Below are 25442 nucleotides of genomic sequence, written 5' to 3'. Positions count from 1 at the left end.
TATACACAACTGTTACATAAGATAAAAAAAAAAAAAAAAAAACTAAATAATTTGTTGGACCTAAAGGATTTTTAAGAAGAACTGCTGGCAGTTTAACTTCTCAAGACAAACATGGGACTCATAAACAGCTAGTGTCAAAATTGCCCAGTGTCAAGGGAAGTAATAAAACGTATATTTATTGTTACAAACCACCATATTGCATAGGTTACATTAGATCACTATTTGCTTATCACTGTTTAGTCAGACTGATTTTTCTTCCCCCACCTTAGTTCTACATAAAGTATTTGGACACTTGTAAGTAATGAAAAATGTAAGTCAGTGCATTAGATAAATGTAATTGTCCTGTATGCATGCATCTTCATAGAATGGTTCATAAAGGATGTTGCAAGTGAGACAGGGTGCAGTTTAAGGAGTTTGCGACTCCCGCCTGTAGTGTTACTTGAGGCGTTGCATTCTTCCTTTCATTCTTCCCAAAAACTCTTGTAGATACAGGGACAGATCAGCCTCTAGTAATGATTCCGGTAAGGGGGCGTCATCCGTTAAACGTGTGAATGCTGCATTTGTTGTTCTGCCATATAAATGCCCGCGACCTCACTGTGATCTGCACACGCTCATTCGGTCAAGCAATCGGCGAAGAACCAGAAGGACGAGAAATTAAATGTATCCACGAACCAGGTATATTCATGCATTTTTATTCTTTGTAAATTTCATTTATAAAAGGTTCTGCAGAACTAATACAAAAAGCAGGTTGTCTGAAATAGATTAATTTTAAAACTTTAAATTAAATGACAGTCAAACTTTACCCTTCAGCCTTTATTACTGACTATTGCACTTTGATTTGGTGATAACACAAGCTGGCCTATATAACTTTATAGAACAATAGTGTCATCCTAGTTCCGTTTGCGGTGTTTTTTCTTTAAACTCATCCACTATCTACTTCATTCAAGTGAACTAAATTACTTCGCTGCTTAGCAACCGTTCACAGCCTAGACTATTAAACTAGAGTTTCGCGAACTAAGTAAACGTTAACTATTTATTGAACGCGTATTTTATGAACATTTTTGCTGTTTCACACGCAATAAGCCAGACTGCGACTTATATTTTTAAACAGGCTACTTACATTTACATTTATTCGAAAAAAGGAATACTACAAGGGATTCATTATAAATAGGCAGTAAACACGAGAAGTAGTAACACAAAATTTCGTTTAGAATAGAACAAGTTCGACCAGTAAGGGATTAAGGAATAAGAGGAATATATATAGGCCTATATATATATATATATTTATTTATCTCAGAAGGATGCAGTTAAGTGCTGACGGAAGAGATAATTTTCAGACGTTTCTTGAGTAATGTAAGGGATGCAGTGATGCTATAAAAGAGCCATGTTTGGTTCCTCAAAGAACCTTTCAGTGAACAGTTCCTAAAAGAACCATTTAGAAGAACATTTAAAAAAAACTTTTTCCGACTATATAAAGAACCTTTTTTGCATTTGAAAGGTTGAATAAATGTGTTAATAGAACCATTTATTCCAGTATAGAACATTTATGTTTAGTAATGGTAATTGGTTTTAGTAATCTTATGTGGGCTAGTGCTGCTGTGTTCCGAATCATTTGTACACTCTTAAAAATAAAGGTTCTTTATTGGTATCGATGGTACCATGAAGAACCGTAAACATCCACTGAACCTTTCAAATGCACAAAAGGTTCACTGAAAAGTTCCTTGGAGAACCAAAAATGGTTCTTCTATGGCATCACCACTAAAACACCACTTTGGAGCCTTTGATTTTAAAAGTGTAAAGGCTTGATTGCACATGGTGGAAGTCTAGACAGAAGAGCATTGCAACAGTCCAGCACAGAAATGACAAGGGCCAGGACGAGAAGTGGCGCAGCAATTTAGTGTAGGTCTATATTAAGAAGAGAAGAGGTCCAAGGACCGATCACGTGGGAAACCCCAGTGGATATCTATGGACACTGTTGATTTGGAAAAAAGCTTTCACATGTTGCTTCGGTGACCTATAGCAAGGTCTCAGTCTCAGTTGAGCCTCTGAACTTTTAAATCGTGATTGGTCTAGCTGGTTACTATGAGAAAGAAAACATGATACTTGATTGATAACAACATCACAGAATATGCAGTGCACAGGTTGAATGCTGTGGAAAAATGCCTATGTTGAAATACTTTTGCATTCTTGCCCTGAGAGAAACATTATGGCTCGCAAAACGCTTATGATGGAAACATTAAGAAGAATATTTCATAGTGCTTTTGTGGATTTTCAGGTGAACGCAAAAGCATTTAAACATGATTTTTCATCCCATCGCTCACTACCAGTCAAAAGTTTTTGAAGTAAGATTTAAATTTTTTTTTAAACTAGTCTCTTCTGCTCACCAAGATTATTGATTTGATCCAAAGTACAGCAAAAACAGTGAAATTATGAAATATTTTTACTGTTTAAAAGTTTTCTATTTGAATATATTTTAAAATATAATTTATTCCTGTGATCAAAGCTGAATTTTCAGCATCATTACTCCTGTCTTTAGTGTCACATGACCCTTCAGAAATTATTTTAATATGCTGATTTGCTGTTCAAGAAACGTTTATTATTATTATTATTATTATATCAATATTTAAACTTTTTTTCTTTTTTCAAGATTCTTTGATGAATAGGAAGATACAAAGATCAGCATTTATCTGAAACAAAAAAGCTTTTGTAGCATTATACACTATACCATTCAAAAGCTCGGAGTCAGTCATATTTTTTTTCCTTTTTTAAGACATTTTAGAAATTAATACTTTTATTTAGCAAGGATGCTTTAAATTGATCAAAAGTGATGATAAAGACATGTATAATGTTACAAAAGATTTAAATTTGAGATAAATGCTGTTCTTCTGAATTTTCTGTTCATTAAAGAAACCTGAAAAAAACTGTTTTTAATGTAATAATAATAATAATAATAAATGTTTTTTGAGCAGCAAGTCAGAATATTAAAATGATTTCTGATGGATCATGTTTCTGAAGTTATGATGCTAAAAATACAGCCTTGAAATCAGGAATAAATTACATTTCAAAATATATTCAAACAGAAAACAGATATTTTAAATATAAAAAAAATATATATTTTTTTTTTCTGTACTTTGAATCAAATAAATGCAGGCTTGGTGAGCAGAAGAGATTTCTTTAAAAAACATTAAAAATCTTACTGTTCAAAAACTTTTGACTGCTAATGTAGTTTCAGGCTGTGTGTTATGTTATTTATTATTGTTAATTAATGTTTTGCTTTCAGTTCGATAATAATATGATAAATCATCATCAGACGATGACAGATTATTTCCATACTTGTTGTGCAAAGTGCCTGTGATATCCAATAAAATGCAACTTAAGTTACATAACTCACTTGATATTTGCTGATTTGTAAGATTTTGTAATTTCCCATTTTGGTTACAGTCTGTACTAACGCTTTGTCTATGGTTATTTTTGTCTATTAGTGTCCAGAAAGAAGCTTCCCAAAAAATGGAAATCAAGTCCACTGAATCAGCATACCTGTCAACCAGTAATGGAAAGTATGTGTGCATGCAAAGGGCTAAAAGAACTCTTCAGCTGGTCTCAGAAAATCGACAGGGACAAGGCCCTGAAGGTCTGAACCTGTGCTGTTTCCACTTAATACTTCATATGTTTCTTTGGTTATCCAGAGCTGGCCTCATTAATAACTCTTAAATGAAGATTTTTGGTGACTGAACTGTTTGGGTTGTTTCTATTCCATGTTGGAAAAAAATGTTACAACTGCAAGTGACTATAATGGAGCAAGAAACTGTCTTTGTCACAGTAATTCATATTTTACAGCCACAGTACCAATGTATTCTCTGCAGTGAATGGCTGCCATCAGAATGAGAGTCCAAACAGCTGATAAAAACATCCAGTCAATCCAGCTGTTCTGACGGCACCCATTCGCTGCAGAGGATCCAGTGCTGAGCAAGTGATCTAATGCTAATTTTCTTTAAATCTGAAACGTTTCTACATTTTGAATGGCCTGAGGAAAAGCAAATTGTTTCTTTAATGAAAGTGTTTGCGTATTGACTTAATGTAACACTAACAATATGATTTGTCTTTTATTCTTCAGTCAAGGTGTATCATATTTCGTATAATGGACGGCCATGCATGGCTTTTTGCTTTGAGGTGGATAATAAGTCCGTTTTCCCTGTTGTTACTGAAAAAGAAGAGGTCGAATCTAGGGTAATGTCTCAGACACTGAATTGATTGCAAGGAAATCACTTATTGTTGTCAAATACCTTCTTGTGCTTTTATTTTGTCATCTCTGATTTTTGATCTCACATATACAGGTTTTATCCCTAGACAAGCCGATCACGCCAGGAATCTTAGACAAAAGTTTCTTGTTTAAATGGGGTGAGCGAGACTGTTGTGGAGCCTGGAGGAGTTTGAATTCAGTGGCTGAACCCAGCAAGTTCTTGTCTGTTGAAGAACATGGCAAAGTGATCATCAAAACACACCCGGATCCAGGTTTTAAAATCTTAGATAAGGAAAGAGGTAATTTTGCCAAATGTCAAACTGAAGTGATGTTTTGCATTCTAGCATTTGTATCACAGTACATTATAAAATCTATACAGAAAGGTACTAGTTTAGATTACAGCTGCACGATTCATTTTTAAAAGATTGAGATCTCTATTCAAACACCCACGCAATCTTATTCCTGAATGACAACGATTCATCTGTGTCTTTTATGACTGTTTCACATTGTGCTGCTCACGCTTCACTGACGCTTACGATGTGAAACAGGTGTTAAAGACATTCAAATCTGCATTCTTGCTGCTGCTGATCCAGAAAGAGCAACACAAACAGTCTTTTCAACCACATAATAATCATTATTTATAAAAGTTTGAGTAGCGATCAAATTAAAGTACACTCGTACTTATTGTAACGCTTATCCTCTTCCGCCAGGAGGTGGCGACAGCTGCCTGTTTAAAAAAGTATTTGTTATTGAATCATTCATGAATCATTTATGAATTGAGACACTGACTACTTCTTCATTATTTATTTTATTTTGTTCAAATGAATATAAGGACTTAAAGGAGTAGTTCGCTTTCAGAACAAAAATTTGCAGATAATGTACTCATCCCTTTGTCATCCGAGATGTTCATGACTTTCTTTCTTCAGTCGTAAAGAAATAGTTTTTTGAGGAAAACATTTCAGGATTTTTCTCCATGTAATGGACTTCTATGGTGCCCTCGAGATTGACCTTCCAAAATGGAGCTTCGAAGGGCTCTAAACGATCACAGCCGAGGAAAGAAGGGTCTTATCTAGCAAAACGATTGTTTATTTAAAAAAAAAAAAACAATTTATATACTTTTTAACCTCTTGCTCGTCTTGTCTAGCTCTGTGTAGAGATTAAAAAGTATGTAAATTGTAAATGTTTTTTAAAAATAACCGATCGTTTCGCTAGATAAGACCCTTCTTACTCGGCTGGGATCATTTAGAGCCCTTTGAAGTTGCATTTAATCTGCATTTTGGAAGTTCAAACTCGGGGGCACCATAGAAGTCCATTATATGGAGAGAAATCCTGAAATGATTTCCTTAAAGAACATAATTTCGTTACGACTGAAGAAAGAAAGACATGAACATCTTGGATGACAAGGGGGTGTAAATCTGTAAATTTGAGTTCTGAAAGTGAACTACTCCTTCAAGCAATGGCCATTTTGTCAAAACCACTAGTGAATTACGTTATTTTTCTTAATAATCCTGAGAGAATCGTGATCTCCAATTTATTTAAAAAAATCATGATTCTCAATTTACCCAGAATCACACAGCTTTAGTTTACATGTTGCTTATTACTGCATATAATTAATTAACTTCAAGTTGATTTTAAAATGCACCTACATTTTTTTTGCATTTTGTCTTTTTCAGTCAGATAAAATACTATTTTACCTTATATATTTCATAATTGAGGATTTCTTTAAAAAATCTTGTCTCGTTCTTGTGAACCAATAGTCTTGTGTCTCGTCTCATCTTGTGGGATGAGTGTCTCGTCACATCCCTACAAGGTACTCATCCATCCATTGATTTTTTTTTTCAAGACACAGCAAATAAGGAGCTACAGAGGAATGCTAGAACAGACAAAATCCAAAAGAGCATGACAACTCAGTACAGAAAAAACACCTTGCAAAAACGGCCTTCTTGTTGCGAGAGATCAGTGGCACCCACTAAGCGACTGTACTGCCCTCAGAGGTACCTATTCCTATTTGTAGACTTCACATTTGCTATAAATGTGCTGTATTTCTAGTCTTGGACACCCAGAAATGCTTTCAAAGTTGGAAAGCATTTGACTTCCTTAAAACACATTTTAAGCATATTTAAACAAGCCTTGAAATAGTGAGTGTTATTACGCAATACCCTCACGAATTTGCATTTACTTGCTTTTTGTGCTGAATTCCATGGACATTAACCCTGTAAAGCCTGAAATATGTTTTTTTTTTCTTTTTTGAAATGGAACACTTTGTTGAGCTTTTTGACCAAAAAAAGGCTTTTATGAAAAAAAAAAAAAAACTAAATTTGATTTAAAGGTTTAAAAATATGCAATTTGGTGCAGTTGCTGTTTTTTATATTGCTAGAGGTTAAGATGAAATTCTGATAGCTTGGAAATAAATCTTTGTAACAGTATAACAGACTACTTACAGAAAATGCTTAGAAATATCCACCAGTTTCACAGATAAGGCTTACGCCTAGTCCTAGACTAAAATGTAAGTCTGAGCTGTTTCAACTAAAATAAAATTGCACTGATTGCTTTTTTAATATATCAGTGCCTTTTTTTCTAAGCACGTTTAAAAAAATGACTTGATCCTGGTTTAGTCTAAGCCCTGTCTGTGAAACCGGGCCTGTGTTGATCTTTTAGAGGCCATCAAATGTGACCCTGGACCACAAAACCATTCATAAGTAGCACAGGTATATTTGTAGAAATAGCCAATAATACATTTTATGGGTCAAATTGCCAAAATCATTAGGTTATTAAGTAAACATCATGTTCGATGAAGATATTTAGTAAATTTCCTACCATAAATATTTCAAAACTTCATTTTTGATAAGTAATATGCATTGCAAAGAACTTAATTTGGACAACTTTAAAGGCGATTTGCTCAATATTTTTGCACCCTCAGATTCCAGATTTTTAAATAGTTGTATCTCAGCCAAATATTGTTCTATCCTAACAAACAATACATCAATGGAAAGCTTTAATACCCTTAAATCTGGTTTTGTGGTTCAGGGTCACAAATAAGATACAATTCATCAGGTTAAAGAAGAAAATGTCAGTGAACTAAAGGAAATCTTTCTCATTTTCAATCTTTCTCAGGGGCGTCAAGAGGATGAAAAATCAGTAAAGCGCTGTTTTCATCAACAAAAGAGCTCTGTTTAGTCTGTGTCTGATGCAAGCTCCTTTTCTTTGAGGGAAACCTGGATGTTAAGAAAATGTGAGAGCAATTGGAGCAATTCCTTTGTGGGTCTTTGAGGCATGGCATTTTATCCATTTATGTGCATGTTTGCCTTTTTGACACAGCCTACTAAGTATTACTGACGTGCAGTTTTAGGTTCAAAATCTGTTGCATTATTACTATAAAAACGCTGACTACACTGTAAAAAATTTGCTGTAGTTCTGCAGCTGGTTGCCAGTAACTTACTGTAGATTTTTAATTTATGTTATTTACTGGCAACAGTTTGTTCAAAGTTAAATGAACATTAAACATTAACAAGTCTTTGTCTTTACAGAATAAAACTATAAAATAACAACCTACTGCAAAGCATTCTGGGAACCAGAAACCTTCATCAACCTTTTTCTGTTTTTTTCCTTCAGATTTTGGTTCCCAGAATGCTTTGCATGAGGCTGTTATTTTAGTTTTATTCTGTAAAGATAAAGACTTGTTAATGTTTAATGTTCAATTAACTTTGAACAAACTGTTGCCAGTAAATAGCATAAATTTAAATCTACAGTAAGTTACTGGCAACCAGCTGCCAGTAATACTGTAATTTCTACAGATTTTGTTTACAGTGTAGTTTTTCAGTATTTGTAGTTATTCTTGATAACTACATGGCTTTTCGAAATGTTTTAATAAGACATTACACAGGAACCTAACTCTTTAGTGTCATATCCTGTGAATCGCATGGATTACTTTCATTTGTAAATTAGTTCTGATCACATTTCTGCAACAAAATATCTGCCCATTTAGAAATGTTTTAAACTGTAATTAATTTCTGTGATGCAAAGCTGAATTTTCAGCATCAGTGTCTCATGATCCTTCACAAATCATTCTAATATGCTGATTTGCATCTCAAGAAACATTTCTCATTATTAACCATGTTAAAAACATGGTTTTGCTGCTTAATATACTTATATTATACACTACCATTTAAAAGTTTTGGGTAAGTAAAGAGGAAATTGCATTTGAAAATGTAATGTATTATTTTTTATTCAATCAATGCAGCGTAAGGGAGCATAAAATACTTATTAAAAAATCTATGATTTTAAGTACGTAACGCATTGTAAAAGTGCATAGTGTATATACAGTAGTATGGGATACAAAGAAGAGTCAGTAGAAATTCAGACAAATGCGACCTCTGCTGGTGAAGCAGTGGAACTGCAGACTACTATGAAGCGCTGTTGTGTAACGTCATCTGATGCATATTGTGAGAGTGTGAGGTCAGCATTTGAAGACGACTTGTAACAGTACAGTGCTTTGCACTTGAGTTGGTATGGCGTATGCTACATCTAATATGCATTGTTTTTCTTGTAGTGATCTGCAAATGTTTATGTATTTGTTAACCTTTTATGTAAAAGCTGTGCAACTGAAATAATCAGCTCATTCGGCAAGCTTTGCATTCTGATGTACGTTGACATAATTAATAACATAATACATTTAAGACGTATACTGTATACTATACTTATACTATAAGAGTTATAGTATTCCGCTGATATACTCGCTGTTAATGATGACCAAATAAACATTTCCAGTATCTTTGGCTTGTTGTGAATCAATGACAATGTAGAGAAAGTGAAAAAGATATCAGTTGCCCTTACACAAATCTAGTAAATTATACAGGAAATGGTGTGTCAGGGGGTCTGTGCAGGAAGGAGAGAAAGAGCACAAGGATATACAAGAAATATATGAATTTTGGCTTGTTTCCCTGTTATATGAAAACATACATGGCAACACGAAAGCTAAATATAGCGCAGGGAAGCCGCAGTACACAGAAGAGCTTTTCTGTCACGAGTCACATCCCTCTGATGCCCTGCTGCTCATGCTCCTCATCATCACACTCTTCTCTTTCTACATAGTGATAGAGTGATGGAGTACTAGCCTCTGAATCACTATCCCTGTCCACTGTTCTGAATTATTTGTAGGCACACTCTTAAAAATGCTGGGTAATCTTTTCTTTTTCTCTTTTTTAACCCAAGTTCTGGGTTCAGCCTATTGGGTCATTTTATTCATTTTGTTTTTAAGATATCTTACCTTGTGCTGGGTAGTTTTTTCTGCACTCTGAAAAAAAATGCTGGGCTATTTTTTAACCCAAGTTCTGGGTTCAGCCTGTTGGGTCATTTTATTGGGTTGTTTTTATTTTTATTTTTTTACCCAGGTGCTGGGTAGTTTTTCTGCACTCTAAAAATTTTGGGTTATTTATTTATTTTTTTTACCCAAATGCTGGGTTCAGCCTGTTGGGTCATTTTATTGGGTTGTTTTTCTTTTTTCTTTTCTTTTTTTTACCCAGGTGCTGGGTAGTTTTTCTGCACTCTAAACATGCTGATTTTGTTTTTACCCAAATGCTGGGTTCAGCCTGTTGGGTCATTTTATTGATTTGTTTTTAAGATTTTTATCCTAGTGCTTGGTATATTTTATGTACTACAAAAATGCTGTTTATTTATTTATTTATTTTTATAACCCAAATGCATTTTATTGGGTTGTTTTTCTTTTTTCTTTTCTTTTTTCACCCATGGTGCTGGGTAGGTTTTCTGCACTCTAAAAAAATGCTGGGTTTGGCTTGTTATTGTGTTATTTTTAAGATTTTTACCCAGGTTCTGGGTAGTTTTTCTGTGACTAATGCTGCATTCCAGGCAACCCGTTACTCCTGTTTATCCAACCTTTTACCCGTGAAAGTGCACTGGAGTGCCACTCAAACCCCTGACTTCCCACCCGTGAACTCCTACTAGATCAATGTACTCCCAGTTCCGAGTTCTGATGTTACATAGACCACGTAACAACAATGTCAGCCCCTATGGGTGCGATGTTTATGCAAGTGGTACATGGTGAAAAATAGATTTTAGGACAATATAATGTTGCAATCAAATTAATAATAATATATTCATATTAAATGCGCTCAGCCAGTTTGGCGTGACTTGCCTGGAACGCTACAAGGTCGTGAGTCGTGGTTTGAAATCGTGATTTACGGGCTCAAAAACCTGCTTGGAACGCAGCATAAGCTGGGCCATTTTTAATGCTGGGTTAAGCCTTTCTCCAAGAAAGGCTTTTTGCGTCCTCCACAGACGAGAGCAGTTCTTAGTGCCACTTCTTCAGCGGAATAAAAGTTTGTATACACTTTATTTCATTCATTTAGTCTTTACTGTGCTGTAAGTTATATTATTGTACTGAACGCAACAAGGACCGGATGTCAATCAGCGGCGTCAGCCAGCGGTCCTTCCTTCCGCATTATGCAAACTTTTCCTTGTGTAACATAAACTGATTTTAATTAATTTCATACTAAATTTAATTTAATTATTTTATGTTAACATATGCTCTCTAAACTCAGTACTGTTTGTTTATTTGCAGGTTAGGGAGTCAGTCACGCATCTTTCAGCTACGAGTAAAACGCGAGGCTGCGGTCTGGTTCATAGTTCCCCCAGCGAACAGAAGCCCGTCACCGGCTTGGATTTCGCCAACACACCGGCACGAGGCAGAATTAGCACTATTTTGGTGAAAAGTGATTACAGCGAACGGTTGAATAAACTTAAATTAAAATGGTACTTTTAAATGTTACGTTTCTATTTCTAAAATGCTTGTTAAATGCTTATTCACCCAAATAATCCCAATTTGTCTCATATTGTTGTCCATGGGTGTTGTTGCTTAAGTAATATTCATCTTTTGATTGTTGCTGTTGCCTCTGTATTTCAGGGTGTGGTTTTTCATTTCCAACCCATTTTAAGCCAGCAGTAGGGCTGTAATTTGTTTTAAACAATAGTTTGCTTAAAACAATCCAGTATGTTGGGTAAAAGCATTTAAGCCAACCAGCTTGGTCAAAATAACCCAGCATGTGTTCTTTCCTATATTTACCCAGTGCTGGGTTGCCTAATGATCCAAGTTGGGTTGTGCTTAACCCAGTATTTGTAGAGTGTACTAATTTTGATAGACACCTTTTTCCTAGGTAACTTAATCAAATTGCAATGACCAGCAATTAAAGAAATCTTCTGTGTTGTTGAATCAAGAAGTGACCTAACACAGTGATAAATTTGTTATTTACAAAAATAAACTAAAATGTCCTTGAGACATGGCCCTTCACGAGAGTACCACAACGCATGTGTGTTCTGATGTAGAACATCCATCTCTCTTAGTTTCTGGTCTGTATTCGGTTTCAAATAAGTAAGGCTGGCCAAAAAATTGCAAGTCATCCTCTATGTCAAAATCTTCAGACAGACAAGAAGACTGTTTTATACAGTGTGCATCTTCCTCTGCTTGTAAACAAGACTTATTGTGAGCACATGTATTTTAGAGAAAACCACTGTGGTATTATTTAACAGTGAAACTAAGATGTAGCCATTGGGAAGTGGAACTAGTTAACTGCTCTGCCTGGCGCATAAGCACTGCAAGGTGAATGGAGATCTCTCCGGATTAGTGTATTGAGACTGACTGTTCAGTATGAAGCTCTGAGCACAGTCTGAATGAACGCCAGTCTGGCTGACAGCTGTTTGCATCTTATCCTCATCTCAGCAGGATGGCAGAGAATGTGAAATAATCTCCTGAATCAGGGACGCTCTGCCAGGCGTGCCATTGCGTACCCTTGAACTGTCATCAGTGTAGCTTATGTGTATGTGTGTGTCTGAGTCTTACCATGACTGATTATGAAATCACGTCAGATGAGGGTCACAGGGTTTATCTCTGCACTGATGCAATAGGACGCTATAGGACATGGGAATGAGAAGGGATAGTTGTTCGTCGTTACTGTAAAGTGAGACACCGTATCACTTTGCAGGTTTGGCTGTTAGATACATGAGTTGCTACAATGGTGGTAACGGATATCCTACTATTCCAAGCAATTGAGAGCCTTTTTTCCTCACTGAAAAGCTTTTAGTAAGTGATTTGCCCACTTGAAATAAGGACAATGGAGGATCATATGCTTAAATTGACGGTTAAAATCATATGTCTTAACACTAAAATGCATTAAACATAAAAGAATAGCTTTGTTTCTTTTTGAACAGATTTGGAGAAATGTAGCATTACATCACACGCTTAACAATAGATCTGTAGTGAATGGGTGCCGTCTGAATGAGGTTTCAAACACCTGATTAAAACATCATATTCCACACAAATCCAGTCCATCAGTTAACATCTTTAGACGTGAAAAGCTGCATGTTTGTAAGAGACAAATACATTAAGATTTGTTTTTTTTATTTACTTTTTTAACCTGCTAAAATAAGAGAGCTCTACCATAGTATTGCTTTTTCCAGCAAAAAAAAAAATTCACCTTGTCTAAATCTTTTCACTTTACAAGATGTTAATTGATGGATTTGAGTGGTGTGGATTATTGTGATGTTTTTATCTGCTGTTTGGACTCTCATTCTGACGGCACCCATTCACTGCAGATGATCCACTGGAGAGCAAGTGATGGAATGCTAATTTCTCCAATTATGTTCTGATTTCCGACTTTTCTGAGATGTTACAAATATTATTCTTTCCAGTTGACTGTGTTAGGTATTTGCAGTTTGTAAGTTATACAATTTTTTATAAATGATCTGATATTTTGTGCAGTTTTGAGCACACCAGCCCTGTGCGCATGTTTAAAATACAACTACTTTCTTCAATATCTGCTCAAACTCTTTTTAGTCACAGATAAGAATGCATTCTTCTTTGAAGACAAAAAAAATGATTATGAATTCCAAAGTTAATAATATTCCTCGTCTTGCACAACCTGACAGTGTCGCAAGATTTAATTTGACTCAGTCTATTCCCATGGGCCTTGAAATCCACAGAGGCAGCATTTCTGTAACTTGCACTTTGGATTTCATCATGGTGCTCACTATTTCTGTACCTATCGACTTTATTAACAGTATATGAACAAAAAATGCAATGGGAACCAAAACGTATTTGTTATCATCATTCTTCAAAATATATTTTATGTTCTATAGAAAAAAATAAGTCAAACTGGTTTGGAATGACATGAGAGTGAGTAAATGATGACAGAACCCAATTCTAATAAGAGGCTGTTTCAGTGTTGTCATCAGTGGCATCACCCTAAGCAAAAACCTCTCTGCAGAAATTGCTTGCAACATCCTTGAGGCCAAACTGGATCTGTGAAGTGGAACAAACTGAGAGTTTGCAAGATTCTGTTTCACACAGATAAGAGGCTCTGTGAAGGAGCAGTTCTATTAAAACCAGACCTCAGTATGCACAAATTCAGATGTACAGTTAAAGTCAATAGTTTACATACACCTTGCAGAATCTGCTCAGTGTTAATTGTTTTACCAAAATAAGAGGGATCATACAAAATACATGTTTTTTTCTAAATTGAGTTCAAACCTGAATAAGACATTTAAAATAAAAGACATTTACATATAGTCCACAAGTGAAATAAATGACCCTGTTCAAAAGTTTGCATTCACTTGATTCTTAATACTGTGTTGTTACCTGAATGATCCACAGCTGTTTTTTTTTTTGTTTTGTTTTTTTTTTTGTTTAGTGATAGTTGGTCATGAGTCCCTGGTTTGTCCTGAACAGTTAAACTGGCAGCTGTTCTTCAGAAAAATCCTTCAGGTCCCGCAGATTCTTTGGTTTTTCAGCATTTCTGTGTATTTGAAACCATTTCCAACAATGACTGTATGATTTTTAGATCCATCTTTTCACACTGAGGACAACTGAGGGACTCATGCAACTATTACAGAAGGTTCAAACAGTCACTGTTGCTCCAGAAGGAAACACAATGCATTAAGAGCATTGTTTTTTAATTTGAAGATCAAGGTAAAACATCTACTGTAGCTCCTGAAGAGCAGTACTAAATGAAAACAAAATGATATTTAGGCAAAACAGGAAAAATGTACACATCCTCATTCTGTTCAAAAGCTTACATCCCTGGCTCTTAATACATCATTTTACCTTTTGAAGCATCTGTGAGTGTTTGAACCTTTTGTATTGCATATGAGTCCCTCAGTTGTCCTCAGTGTGAAAAGATGGATCTCAAAATCATACAATCATTGTTAGAAAGGGTACAAATATGCAAAAATGCTGAAAAACCAAAGAATAACTGAAGGATTTTTCTGAAGAAAAGCGGCCAGTTTAACTGTTTAGGACAAACAAGGGACTCATGAACAACTATCAACTAAAACACAGCTGTGGATCATTCAGGTAACAACACAGTATTAAGAATCAAGTGTATGTAAACTTTTGAACAGGGTAATTTTTTTATAAATTAAACTATTATTTTCTCTTGTGGACTATATGTAAACATCTTTTTTGTCAGGTCAGTGCTAAATATAAACAATTTATAAAATCCCTTGTATTTTGGTAAAATAACATTTAGCTGATTCTGCAAGGTATATGTAAACTTTTGACCTTAACTGTATTTCATTTTGGCTTTCTAGGGCACCCTCCCATTAACGCATTCATCACTAGAAATTATTAAATTAAATAGCAAGACTACTGCAGTTCAGATAAGCAGGGTTATTATAGTTAATTAAAAACATAACACAATGGCTGTATAATGCTGCAGGTTATGAACTGACAGCAGTTGCATGAGGTCTTGATCACCCACAATGAGCATTTCTCAGGAAGCTGAAGTAAACTGGAAAAGCGGTTTGAAAACATGATTTTTGCATCTGTTTGGTAACGCTTATGGTGCAGAAGAAACACTTTTTTGTTAACAGAAGTTATGAATTGTGAAAGAGCAAAATAAAAAAATACAAACTTGTGTTCTCAGCAAAGAAATTCTATTTATTGTTCAAAGGAAGTCTGTGGAGAATTACAGCAGTACACACTTGACTGAACAGCTGCCTTTATCACATAACACAGTACAGACAAGAATGAGGTCAAAACTCATATGGATATTGAAATTAGTAAAAAGTCAATATGGCTCCCAGGTGGTGTGTATGGCTAATTCTTGTGGTTAGAGAAGGCCTGAAAAAACAAAACGGTCAGGAAAGGTACATCACACTTTTATCTTCGATCAAATGAAAAATGTATAACACCCACTCAATATCAGGATAACAGAGGGACGTTGCTAACAGGCACACACATTTTGACAGATTTGGGAGAAGAGGAGCAGACACATTGCAGTAAGACTCAGAAATGTGACAACTTAATATGCAGAGAAAAAAAAAGAACAAGAGTGTTATATTATGCCATTTGGGTTGTTGTTGAAAAATGAACTACAAACTAAACTGAGAACATTTTCAAGTCTAGTTTGAGTATTTCACAATTTTTTCATTGTTTTTGCTCTTCCAACCATAAAGACTATAGGAAATGTATGGAAAACCAGTAAGAAATATTTCCATATATATAATTGCATCCGAGTTTTATTTGTTTAAATAGCCTGTTCAGGAAGCATTTATAATTGATTCTATACGTCTATATAAATATATTTCTGTATATATATATTTCTGTATATTGTTTTTAAAAATAAATCTATTTGAACCCAGTTGGGTGTTGTTCTACATTTGATTTCCTTTCCAGTTTTGTCACCAAAGCTCTTCGCTTATTAAATTCGAAAACGTACTAATTCGATTTTCGCCATTCCCTTTACAAGCGCCAAATCAAACCCAGCATCAATGGTAAATTTAGTGGCATTAGCACCAATGCACTTCCCAATTTAACACATACAATCAGAGTAATTTGCTCAATCCTGACAAGAAACAGGAGAAAAACGAAATAAAAACTCACCAGCCCGCATAAACCGCAATCTTAGCGGCGGGGGGGCTGGTGGAGCACGGTTTTATAGCACCATTTTAACTGTTTGTACATTGTTGCTTGAACTGTATTGTGTGTCCACAAGTTGAACTCTTTAACAACCTCCAATATTTTTACACGGTTTGATCTGAGTCTTTTATATATAGAATATATATGTATATACACACACACAAATTTGCAGAGAACACTTCCTGAATGAGCTAACTATGAGATTCACACCACGTCGTTCAGATGATGCTGGTTTGCTCCCCATCATATGGTACAACACCAAAAACACCTATAGTAGAGATATTCATCGTTTCTTGATACACTAACACTACACGTCCCTGTCGACTCTTTTGTGAACTCAGTAACTCAGTCTCTGGGTGAAGGGGTGTTTTTTTTTTTTTTTTCTTTGTAAAGGGGAAAACTTTCAAAATGACAAGACCTATAGAGCAGCCAGCAGAAATATCCATTTATCTAGCCAAACATCGTCTATACTGCTTTAAACAGGATTCTCTTACATATACATGACAGTGTTTCTCAGTCAAACATCTTTATTCGCCATAGAGCATTAATGTTCTTCGTTTCATGCACGGTAATTCTTTCCCCCTCCTGCGCGGCGGTTCTCGCTCTGTGCGGTTGGCCCGGCGACGAAGCACCTGTGCGGGTCAGTCGTCATCAATGTCGTCGCCCTCCGACTCCTCTCCAGCTCTCCGCTCGTACACTTTCTCTCTGTGCCGCTCCTGGATCTCCTTCATCTCCTCGGCGTAGCGGGTGAACGCTCCGCCGAACTTGCTCCACGCTTTGAAGGGTATCGTGATAGAGTTTCTGTAACTGGGCTTCACCTCGCTCACCCGCAGAAACACCCCGTACTTGTTGGAGCCCACGTCGAAGAAGAACCGCTTGGAGTCCACCGTGATTGACGTGCCCTCGGGGAGCTCTCCGTAACCTCCAGCGCAGCCGCCGCCGACCAGCTCCTCGTCGTCCCCGCCGTAGTCGTCGATCAGTTTGGCCAGAGCGTCGCGGAACTCGATGAGACCCTGAGCAGGAAGGGCAATGGTCTGCCCGGACTGCATGCCACCCCCGGGCACACCTCCTCCGACGCCAAAACCACCAGGCCCGCGATTGACGGTCTGACGGATCCGGAGGAACCTCCCCCGCTGGTTCTCCTTCAAATCGAGGTAGTATTTGCGGTTTTCCCTCACTAGGAACTCGCTCTTCAAGGCCCGTCTAGGCCCGCCGTCCTCGCCGCCGGAGGATTGGGCGATCTGCTCCGGGGTGCTGGGTCCGAGCTGGGCGTAGTGCTCAATGAAATCCCCCAGGTAGTCCCGAAACTCCGCCGCGACTGACATGGAAAGTGTCAAGCGACTTTTGGAGCCCCCAGCGCCGACCTCGGCGATCTTGATGAACCTGCCCTTCGAGTTTTGCTTCACGTCCAGGTAAAAGCGCTTGTTTTGGATGTCAAGCCGTTTGGACGCCAGCTCCTGGGTCTCTTGATCCCTCTGGAAAGGCTGGAACCCGCTTCCTCCTCCGCCGCCGCTTCCACCACCACCTCCACCACCGCTGCTTCCACCGCGCTCACTCCCACTATCCCCATCCGCCATCTTCACCATCACCCAGAGCTGCGTTATTTTTTCCCACCCGTATTTCCTCAGGTCCCGCCTTCTGACCCGCAGAACGTTGTATGAATGGCCCACAGCTCTCGAACGTCACCTGCTTAGGAACATCTTGTGATTGGGCGTTTGACGTGTCAAACATGCATTCGCTTCTCCAATTGGACCGCAACCTGTCCGTTATGCGGGTAAACACCAAATCCGTGTTCTTATTGGCTCACTTGGACTGCCTGTCAAAGTATAAACCCCACCCTATTGTTTTGACAGTACCACGGGCGATTGGTGTACAGTGGTGTCGATAACGCACTAACACAAGCACTATATTGCAGATAACGCTTGGCCTTTCTAACGGTACATACAGAATCATCCCTCAGTCAACATCTACGGTGCTTTCCACCGTTTTCTAGCCATTTAAATAAACAAATAGGAACTTCTTGATAAAGTTTTCACGGGAAGTTTGAGGAGAACATTTTCTCTTGATTGCATATTTTAATACTTTTTTATTTGCACTAAAATAACAATAATTTTATTGTGTTTCTTAATAAATAATAATTATTTAAAAAGAAAATGATGACTTATTACAGATTATTGCGAAAAGGCTAAACAAATACAGAAATGTTTACCTTCAGGTTTATACCATAGGTTTATACATATTAATACTAGCCAGAAAGAAAGATGAAACTTTGCTGCCTAACGCAAAGTAAATATTTTACAGATAATATTTAATAATTTGCTCTGGCGTTGGTTTAATGACAGTATGAAGATAATTATTTAGCCTATTTACCAAATGTTATATTATTATGCTATTTTATACTATTTTATCACAATTTTATGTCTTTTTGCACAATTTGTACATGATTTTATGAATAGAAATATGTGACCCTAGACCACAAAACCAGTCTTAAGTATCGATATATTTGTAGCAATAGCCAACAAATACATTGTATGGATCAAAATGATCGATTTTTCTTTAATGCCAAAAATCATTAGGATATTAGGCTAAGTAAAGATCATGTTCCATAAAAATATTAAAACTTAATTTTTGATTAATAATATGCATTTCTACGAACTTCATTTGGACAACTATGAAGGCGATTTTCTCAATATTTAGATTTTTATTTTTTTTTTGCACCCTCGGTTTCCAGATTTTGAAATAGTTGTATCTCGGCCAAATATTATCCTATCCTAACAAACCATACATTAATGGAAAGCTTTTTTGTTCAAAGTGAGAAAAATGATAGTTTGATTAGAATTTTTATTTGGTTGTATAATTACTCTCAAGTTATTTACATAAAATTATTAATTTGTGTATTATTAATAAGGTCATTTACGACTTTTAAACAGAGGTTAAATGTTTTCTCCAAAATTTCAGGCAGTTGTCAGTGCTAAGTCCCGCCTTCGTGTTATCCGTACAAACATCATTCATCGATGGGGGATGGTAGAAACAGATACATGCCGAAATCTCATTGGCTCTCCTGAAATTCGAACCAACAACAGACTCTCTGATTGGCTGATTCCACCGCTCTGTATGCCTCAAGCGTTCTCTGCTGAACGGGGTTTATTGTTTCTCCGAGTCAAGAGGCAAAATAGAATTTAGACAGACCTCCCCGGATCCCATTCAAAGTAATACTTCGCTGAAATGGTATGTAATTATTCAATAGTGTTCCGTATAACTGTTTTCTACAACTCTAAATGTCCCCCGTTTTGTTTTAGTGCTTATTTGTCGTCTTTTTAAATATTCTACTGCTAGCTCCGAGCTAACGCTGGTTGGATTTTGCGCTGCTAGCTTGCGAGAGTAGCTCGTGCTAATAGCTTTTTTTGTAGTTGGTATTTATTTAAACACGACGTATGTTGTCCCAATTTAAATGGTAAGCGTATTAAACCTACCTTTTGTATTTATATCAATAGTTTTGTTGATATACGTCGCAGCTGGTGAGAAATTTCTCTAAGCATGATAGCTAAGCTAAACTCTATCCACCAGCGGCTGTGTGGAGCTGATGTGTGATCAGTTCTTATAAACTTTATTTACTGTACAGTTGTTCAGAGACCACCGCCTCCCGAGAATTGCGTTAGGCTTTTCTAGTAACGTTATGTGCAGGTTAGTGTCAGAAATACTGATAAACTATATCATAAGTTTAGTGTGGCAGTCACATGAGCGGGAGATTTACCTGCGTTAAAGTGCTGTTAATCGACTCATTGGCATTTAGTGAAGTGGCAGATGGCATTGCTTATTTTTTTTAGGTAAACTTTAATTCATTTGAAGGAAGGGCAGGATCCCATAATGGGTGTTTTAATCATACCCGATGGGCGGGAAACGGTGCAAATTGCCAAGAGAATATGGAAAATATATATTTCGCCAAACCTGCATTTTTGGTTGTAGAGCTTAAGTAACTTATACCGGTAGTTATCTTCATATGAGTAATGCATTAATAATAAATGGCTTAATGACTTGAACAGTAGTTGACGCAGTTGCTTATAACAGTTATTTTTTTTTACATGTAAAAAAGATAAGTTTTTTTTGTGTGTGTGTAAAAACACTGTATATATTATGTAATATTTTGTTATAATATTGTTTTGTAATTAAATTGTTCCATATCAAAATTAAATTAAATATGTAATTTAATTTGTTTGTAATTTGTCATTTTTACATTATTTTACCTGTTTATCTAATTTTTTACATTAGATATCAATTTTAGAATATATTAAATATGTAATTTAATTTTTGTTAGGAATGTTTGTAATATTTTACATACTTTTTATGTAATACATTTAATTTTATTATGTGAATTAGAGTTACATATATTTCTGTGTTATTATCAAAATTAAATGTAACAAATTTTTGTTTAACTTGAATCATTATTAGATTTTAAATACATTTTAAATTATGTAAAATTTAATTTTTATATTACATTTTTCACGTTACATGTTAAAATTAAATTATGTATTAAATTGAATGTAATTAAAACTTTAATTTTTAAATTTATTTAATATTTCTTTTTAATATGTGAATTATAGTGTTACATATATTTTCACATGTTACATATCACAATTAAATTAGATATTAAATTAAAAATATAAAATTGAATGTGTTTGTAATTTGACTTACATTATTTGACATAATTATGTTATATATTTTATTGTAAATTATATTGGTACATATATTTTTCAAATGTTACATATCACATTTAAATTAAATGTAATTTAATTAGTTTAATTTTTACAATTATGTAATGTAAATTTATATTGTGGCTTTTTTTAAGTGTTACATAATTAAATTCTATATTAAAATATGTAATTTGATGCTTGTTTAATTTTTTATATTTCATATAATATTTAATTTTATGTGAATTGTTACTTTTCATGTGGTGGTACATAGTATCAGTTAAATTATATTAAATAAAATGTAGCTTGTCATGTTTATAATATTTTATATGCTTAATTTTTACGTGTGAGTTTCAATTTTTATTTTATATGGGAATTATATTGTTACTTTACATAATCAAAATTAAATTATATATTAAATTCAATACGTAATTACATTTTGTTAGTAATTTGTAGTTTTTACATTTTATATGCTTCATTTTTATGTAATATATTTAATTTATGTGAATTATATTGTTGTTGCATATATTTTTAAATTGTTGTAAAAATGTTACACATTCTAGTAATTCTAGTACAGATTATTACATATAATTTTTACATTTGTAATGTTTATGTAATATATGTAATTTTATGTCAATTATATTGTTAAATTTTTTACATATGTAGAAACACTTGTAGTATTTAATTTTTATTTGTGAATTTTTGTTTTGTTTACATATGTAACAAATGTTACATTCTACGTACACATATGTATATTTATGTAATATACTATGTTTTTGCGTATAGAAATAAAATGATACATTTATGTGAATTATATTGTTAAATTTTTTACATATGTAACAAATGTTACATTCTACTTACACGTATGTAAATTTATGTAATATACTATATTGTTTTTGCGTATAGAAATAAAATAATACATTTATGTGAATTATATTGTTACGTCTTTGCATATAGAAATTAAATATTATCTATTTAGTTTTTAAATGTGAAATGCATTGTTTTATTTCCCCAATATGCTTTAAATGTCATTGCACAACTTGTATGCTGATGGAAATACAAATGACCAGAATTGTGCTCATTCTGTTATTGATTATGCTAATTAATTGTTTTGTGCACTGAAATGCTTGAATATGTTTGTACGTGTTGAATCTGAGTCTGTGTTGTTTTGTAGGCAGGAGGAAAGGCAGGTAAAGACAGTGGCAAAGCCAAGGCCAAAGCAGTGTCACGCTCACAAAGGGCTGGACTTCAGGTAAGCATCTGATTTTTATTTCCTATGCTGGTTTTTCCATGTTTAAATATCCTCTATTCAGATAGTGTAGTTGTCTTCTAAGGGAATGCATATCTGAAATTTGTAGTTTCCAGTGGGCCGTATCCACAGGCACCTGAAGACCCGCACTACAAGCCACGGTCGTGTGGGAGCAACAGCAGCTGTCTACAGTGCAGCCATCCTCGAATATCTCACAGCTGAAGTAAGACTCTGTGCCACTCAGTTTCAATCCTGCAAAGCAAATGCATGTTTGTAATAGTTTAATTCTTGTGGTAGGTTTTGGAGTTGGCAGGAAATGCTTCAAAAGATCTGAAGGTGAAGCGTATCACTCCTCGCCATTTACAGCTGGCCATTCGTGGAGACGAGGAGTTGGATTCCCTCATCAAGGCAACCATTGCTGGTGGTGGTATGTTGGAGTTTAATTTCGCTTGTGCTTGTTGCAAACATGCTGTTTTGACAGATTAGGATGTTAAGCACTTGTGTGTTTGCTGTTTTCTCGCAGGTGTGATTCCTCACATCCATAAGTCCCTGATCGGTAAGAAGGGCCAGCAGAAGACTGCGTAGTTCCCTGTGGGGTCACTATGCTGACATGGACTCAAGGACTTGCGTTTGGGAAGTGTGACCAGATCGGCTTGTGTTAATCCATTCATCCAATTTCTTTTTTTTTAAGTTAATATTAATGTTATACTAGCTAACCACAAGTGATTTGTTAGAGTTTTGTGTTAATGTTATATCGCCAAAACTAGAATGGCAAATAAGCCCCGCCCCCTCAACCCAAATGTCAGGTATTTTAGAGAGAGACAAACAGGAAGTGTGTGATCTTTCCTGATGTGACTGCGGAATTGTTTGTTGAATTGGCCAGAAATATGGAGGTGTTTTATACTGAAAAATGGAAATGATAAAAACATTTTATACAAAACAAAAAAACGTTGTTTGTCCTTATTTTGCATTGTCATAAATGTGCAATCTTTGTTGACTTAAAGACTTTAAATTAGTTTTTTTTTTTTTTATACACGCTAGGGCTGGACCAGAATATTCGAACATTCGAATATTCGTTCGGTGGGTTGGCATTCGATTTTAAATTGAGATTCGAATATTCGTTTTTTTTTTTTTTTTTTTTTTCATACACCTTGCATCCCCCGCGAAACGGTTCTCATTCACGCTTAAATGAATGAAGAAGACCAGACTGTTGCGCCACTAACACAGAAACAGCAAAGAGAGAGAGAGCGAGAGAGAAATTTAGTAATATTTAAGAGACACTATAAAGTACAGTCGGACACACTTGAATGGTTGAAGCAAAACTAGGGCTGTGACTGTCGTAATGACAACCGCGCCTCTGCATTTAAATGCACGCAGTAAGCTGGCCGCAAAGCTCCAGCAAAAATAATTACCATGAATGTGTCGGGAAAAAGTAAGGAGATATTTGAATTATTTATTAATAAACTAGTATTTGGAAAAAAGATGAAGTGGACGACCCTGATGCCTTTTGCTCATTTGACTCGCCTTTAATACCTAAATGCAAATGCATTAGGCCTATAGCTAAAGGAAGAGTTTTGTTTTCGATTTAAATTATTTAAATTCATTTTTTTATAGTTTCGGATGATATATTAGTCTTACCTTTATGAGCAAAAATGAAGTTTCACATAGCGCTGGCTTGCGCTTCATGTTTTGCAAGGAGTGGATATATCTATGGGTTTTAATTGAAATCGTGATGACTTGGTCGTTACTTTAAAAAACAAAAACTTAAATTTAACAAATAAAAAGTGTTCCAAATATATTTCTAAATTAACTGTACAACCTAAGTAAACGAAAATAAATGTAATCACTTTGCTATTAAAAACAACAGCTGTGCAATGGGGAAGAGAAGGAGAAAACAGACCGGTTCCAGTCAGACTCGGGACAGTAATTCTGATGAGCTGTCGGAGAAGGTCCGGACGAGGTTTTAGTAATGTTTGCAACAAATGTTTGTTTAATAGCCGATTTAACATTCTTATTTAGGCTAGATTCATATTTAAATGTACTATTTATTTGATTTATTTTAGCGTTTTGTAGGCTGATTGTTCACTGACTGAAGTGCTCAAATAAACACGCACGTTTGTTAAAAATGTTTGGGCCTAATTTATTTTGGGTTTCAAAATAATATACTTAGGCTATGTATTTTATATAGGCTTATATACACAAACGTTATATATATATATATTAATAAATAATTTAGATATGAATAATTTATTTATATATAAACACCGCGCCATTTTTTTTCGTTCTTCTTTTTTAAACAGCCTACCCTTTACGGTGCCATAATTACTGTGCTAATTTCTGATTTGGGAGTGATTTGTTTGTTAAAAAATGTTAGGCTACCTTATTAAAAGTATTGCACTTAACAGACCTGTGTGTTTTGTATCACTAGCGCGGTGTCCGTTCATGAAGCAAAGCTCTGCCTGCGTGAGGCGCGCTGCATCCAACTAGCAATGTTCTATTATAATTTATTAATTCTGAACGTGTGGTGTGTCCATATTACACCAAAATGCAACACTGCACTCCCTTGGGTCCACAGCAAAAATCGTTTGGATGTACTGTTCTCGATATAATAAAAATGCAAACAGAAAGGCATACAGAGATTCCTGCCTTTATTAGAGAGAAGAATATGTTCAGCCCCTCCCACCGAAGCTTCGAATATTCGATGTTGATTACTACCGAAGCTTCGAAGCTCAAAAAATGGTATTCGGACCAGCCCTAATACACGCACACTACCAGTCAAAATTTTTCTGTTTTTAAAACAGTAAAATAAAAAAAAGGTTCTCTTCTGCTCAACAAGCCTGCATTTATTTGATCCAAAGTACAGTAAAAACTAACATTTTGAAATATTTGTATTTAAAATAATGTTTTTTTATTTGAATCTGTTTTAAAAAGTAATTTATTCCTGTGATTTCAAAGCTGAGTTTTTAGCATCATTACTCTAGCTGCTCGAAACCTAGCCGAGTAGATTTATATATGTTTTTTTGGTTTCTTTGAACTTATACTATATTTGATGAAATTATACTGACTCCAGGCTTTTTTTATGGTATTGTGTATAATTTTACAAAAGCTTTTTATTTCAGGTAACTGCTGGACTCTGGCTGTTTCTATTCATCAAATAAGCCTAAAAAATGCTTTTTAAAATTGATAATAATAATAATAGAACATGTCTCTTGAACAGCATATTAGAATGATTTACGAAGGATCATATGGCACTGAAGTAGTGATGCTGAAAATTTTGCTTTGACAACAGGAATAAATTACATTTTACAATATGTTTAAATAGAAACCATTGTTTTAAAT

At 35.2% G+C, this 25442-nt stretch overlaps 3 protein-coding genes across 3 annotated transcripts; 2 read left to right on the top strand and 1 right to left on the bottom strand.

The window, feature by feature from the left end:
* The first annotated feature begins 517 nt into the window (after positions 1-517).
* On the top strand, positions 518-9011 carry LOC141335185 (uncharacterized). The gene is made up of 6 exons (XM_073840560.1): positions 518-675; positions 3483-3631; positions 4115-4227; positions 4335-4539; positions 6084-6234; positions 7355-9011. Exons 1-6 carry the CDS (start codon positions 659-661, stop codon positions 7380-7382), a joined length of 663 nt encoding a protein of 220 aa, XP_073696661.1. The 5' UTR covers positions 518-658; the 3' UTR covers positions 7383-9011.
* Positions 9012-15159: 6148 nt separating this feature from the next.
* On the bottom strand, positions 15160-17767 carry purba (purine-rich element binding protein Ba). The gene has a single exon (XM_073839849.1). It carries the CDS (start codon positions 17750-17752, stop codon positions 16808-16810), a length of 945 nt encoding a protein of 314 aa, XP_073695950.1. The 5' UTR covers positions 17753-17767; the 3' UTR covers positions 15160-16807.
* Positions 17768-19271: 1504 nt separating this feature from the next.
* h2az2a (H2A.Z variant histone 2a) lies at positions 19272-23051 on the top strand. The gene is made up of 5 exons (XM_073840750.1): positions 19272-19394; positions 22029-22106; positions 22213-22326; positions 22401-22530; positions 22627-23051. Exons 1-5 carry the CDS (start codon positions 19392-19394, stop codon positions 22686-22688), a joined length of 387 nt encoding a protein of 128 aa, XP_073696851.1. The 5' UTR covers positions 19272-19391; the 3' UTR covers positions 22689-23051.
* The last annotated feature ends 2391 nt before the right edge of the window (positions 23052-25442 follow it).

Source organism: Garra rufa, chromosome 5 (genome assembly GCF_049309525.1).
Source record: "Garra rufa chromosome 5, GarRuf1.0, whole genome shotgun sequence".
NCBI classification, from domain to species: domain Eukaryota; kingdom Metazoa; phylum Chordata; class Actinopteri; order Cypriniformes; family Cyprinidae; genus Garra; species Garra rufa.
Note: the sequence above shows the minus strand (reverse complement) of the source record. Positions and strands in the feature narration are given on the sequence as shown.

Coding starts and splice junctions, on each gene's coding strand:
- LOC141335185 (XM_073840560.1), top strand. Junction 3,632..4,114: donor ACAGGGACAAGGCCCTGAAG/GTCTGAACCTGT, acceptor TTTATTCTTCAG/TCAAGGTGTATCATATTTCG. Junction 6,235..7,354: donor CGACTGTACTGCCCTCAGAG/GTACCTATTCCT, acceptor AATCTTTCTCAG/GGGCGTCAAGAGGATGAAAA.
- purba (XM_073839849.1), bottom strand. CDS start 17,752: ATGGTGAAGATGGCGGATGGGGATAGTGGGAGTGAGCGCGGTGGAAGC.
- h2az2a (XM_073840750.1), top strand. Junction 22,327..22,400: donor TCGAATATCTCACAGCTGAA/GTAAGACTCTGT, acceptor TTCTTGTGGTAG/GTTTTGGAGTTGGCAGGAAA. Junction 22,531..22,626: donor GGCAACCATTGCTGGTGGTG/GTATGTTGGAGT, acceptor GTTTTCTCGCAG/GTGTGATTCCTCACATCCAT.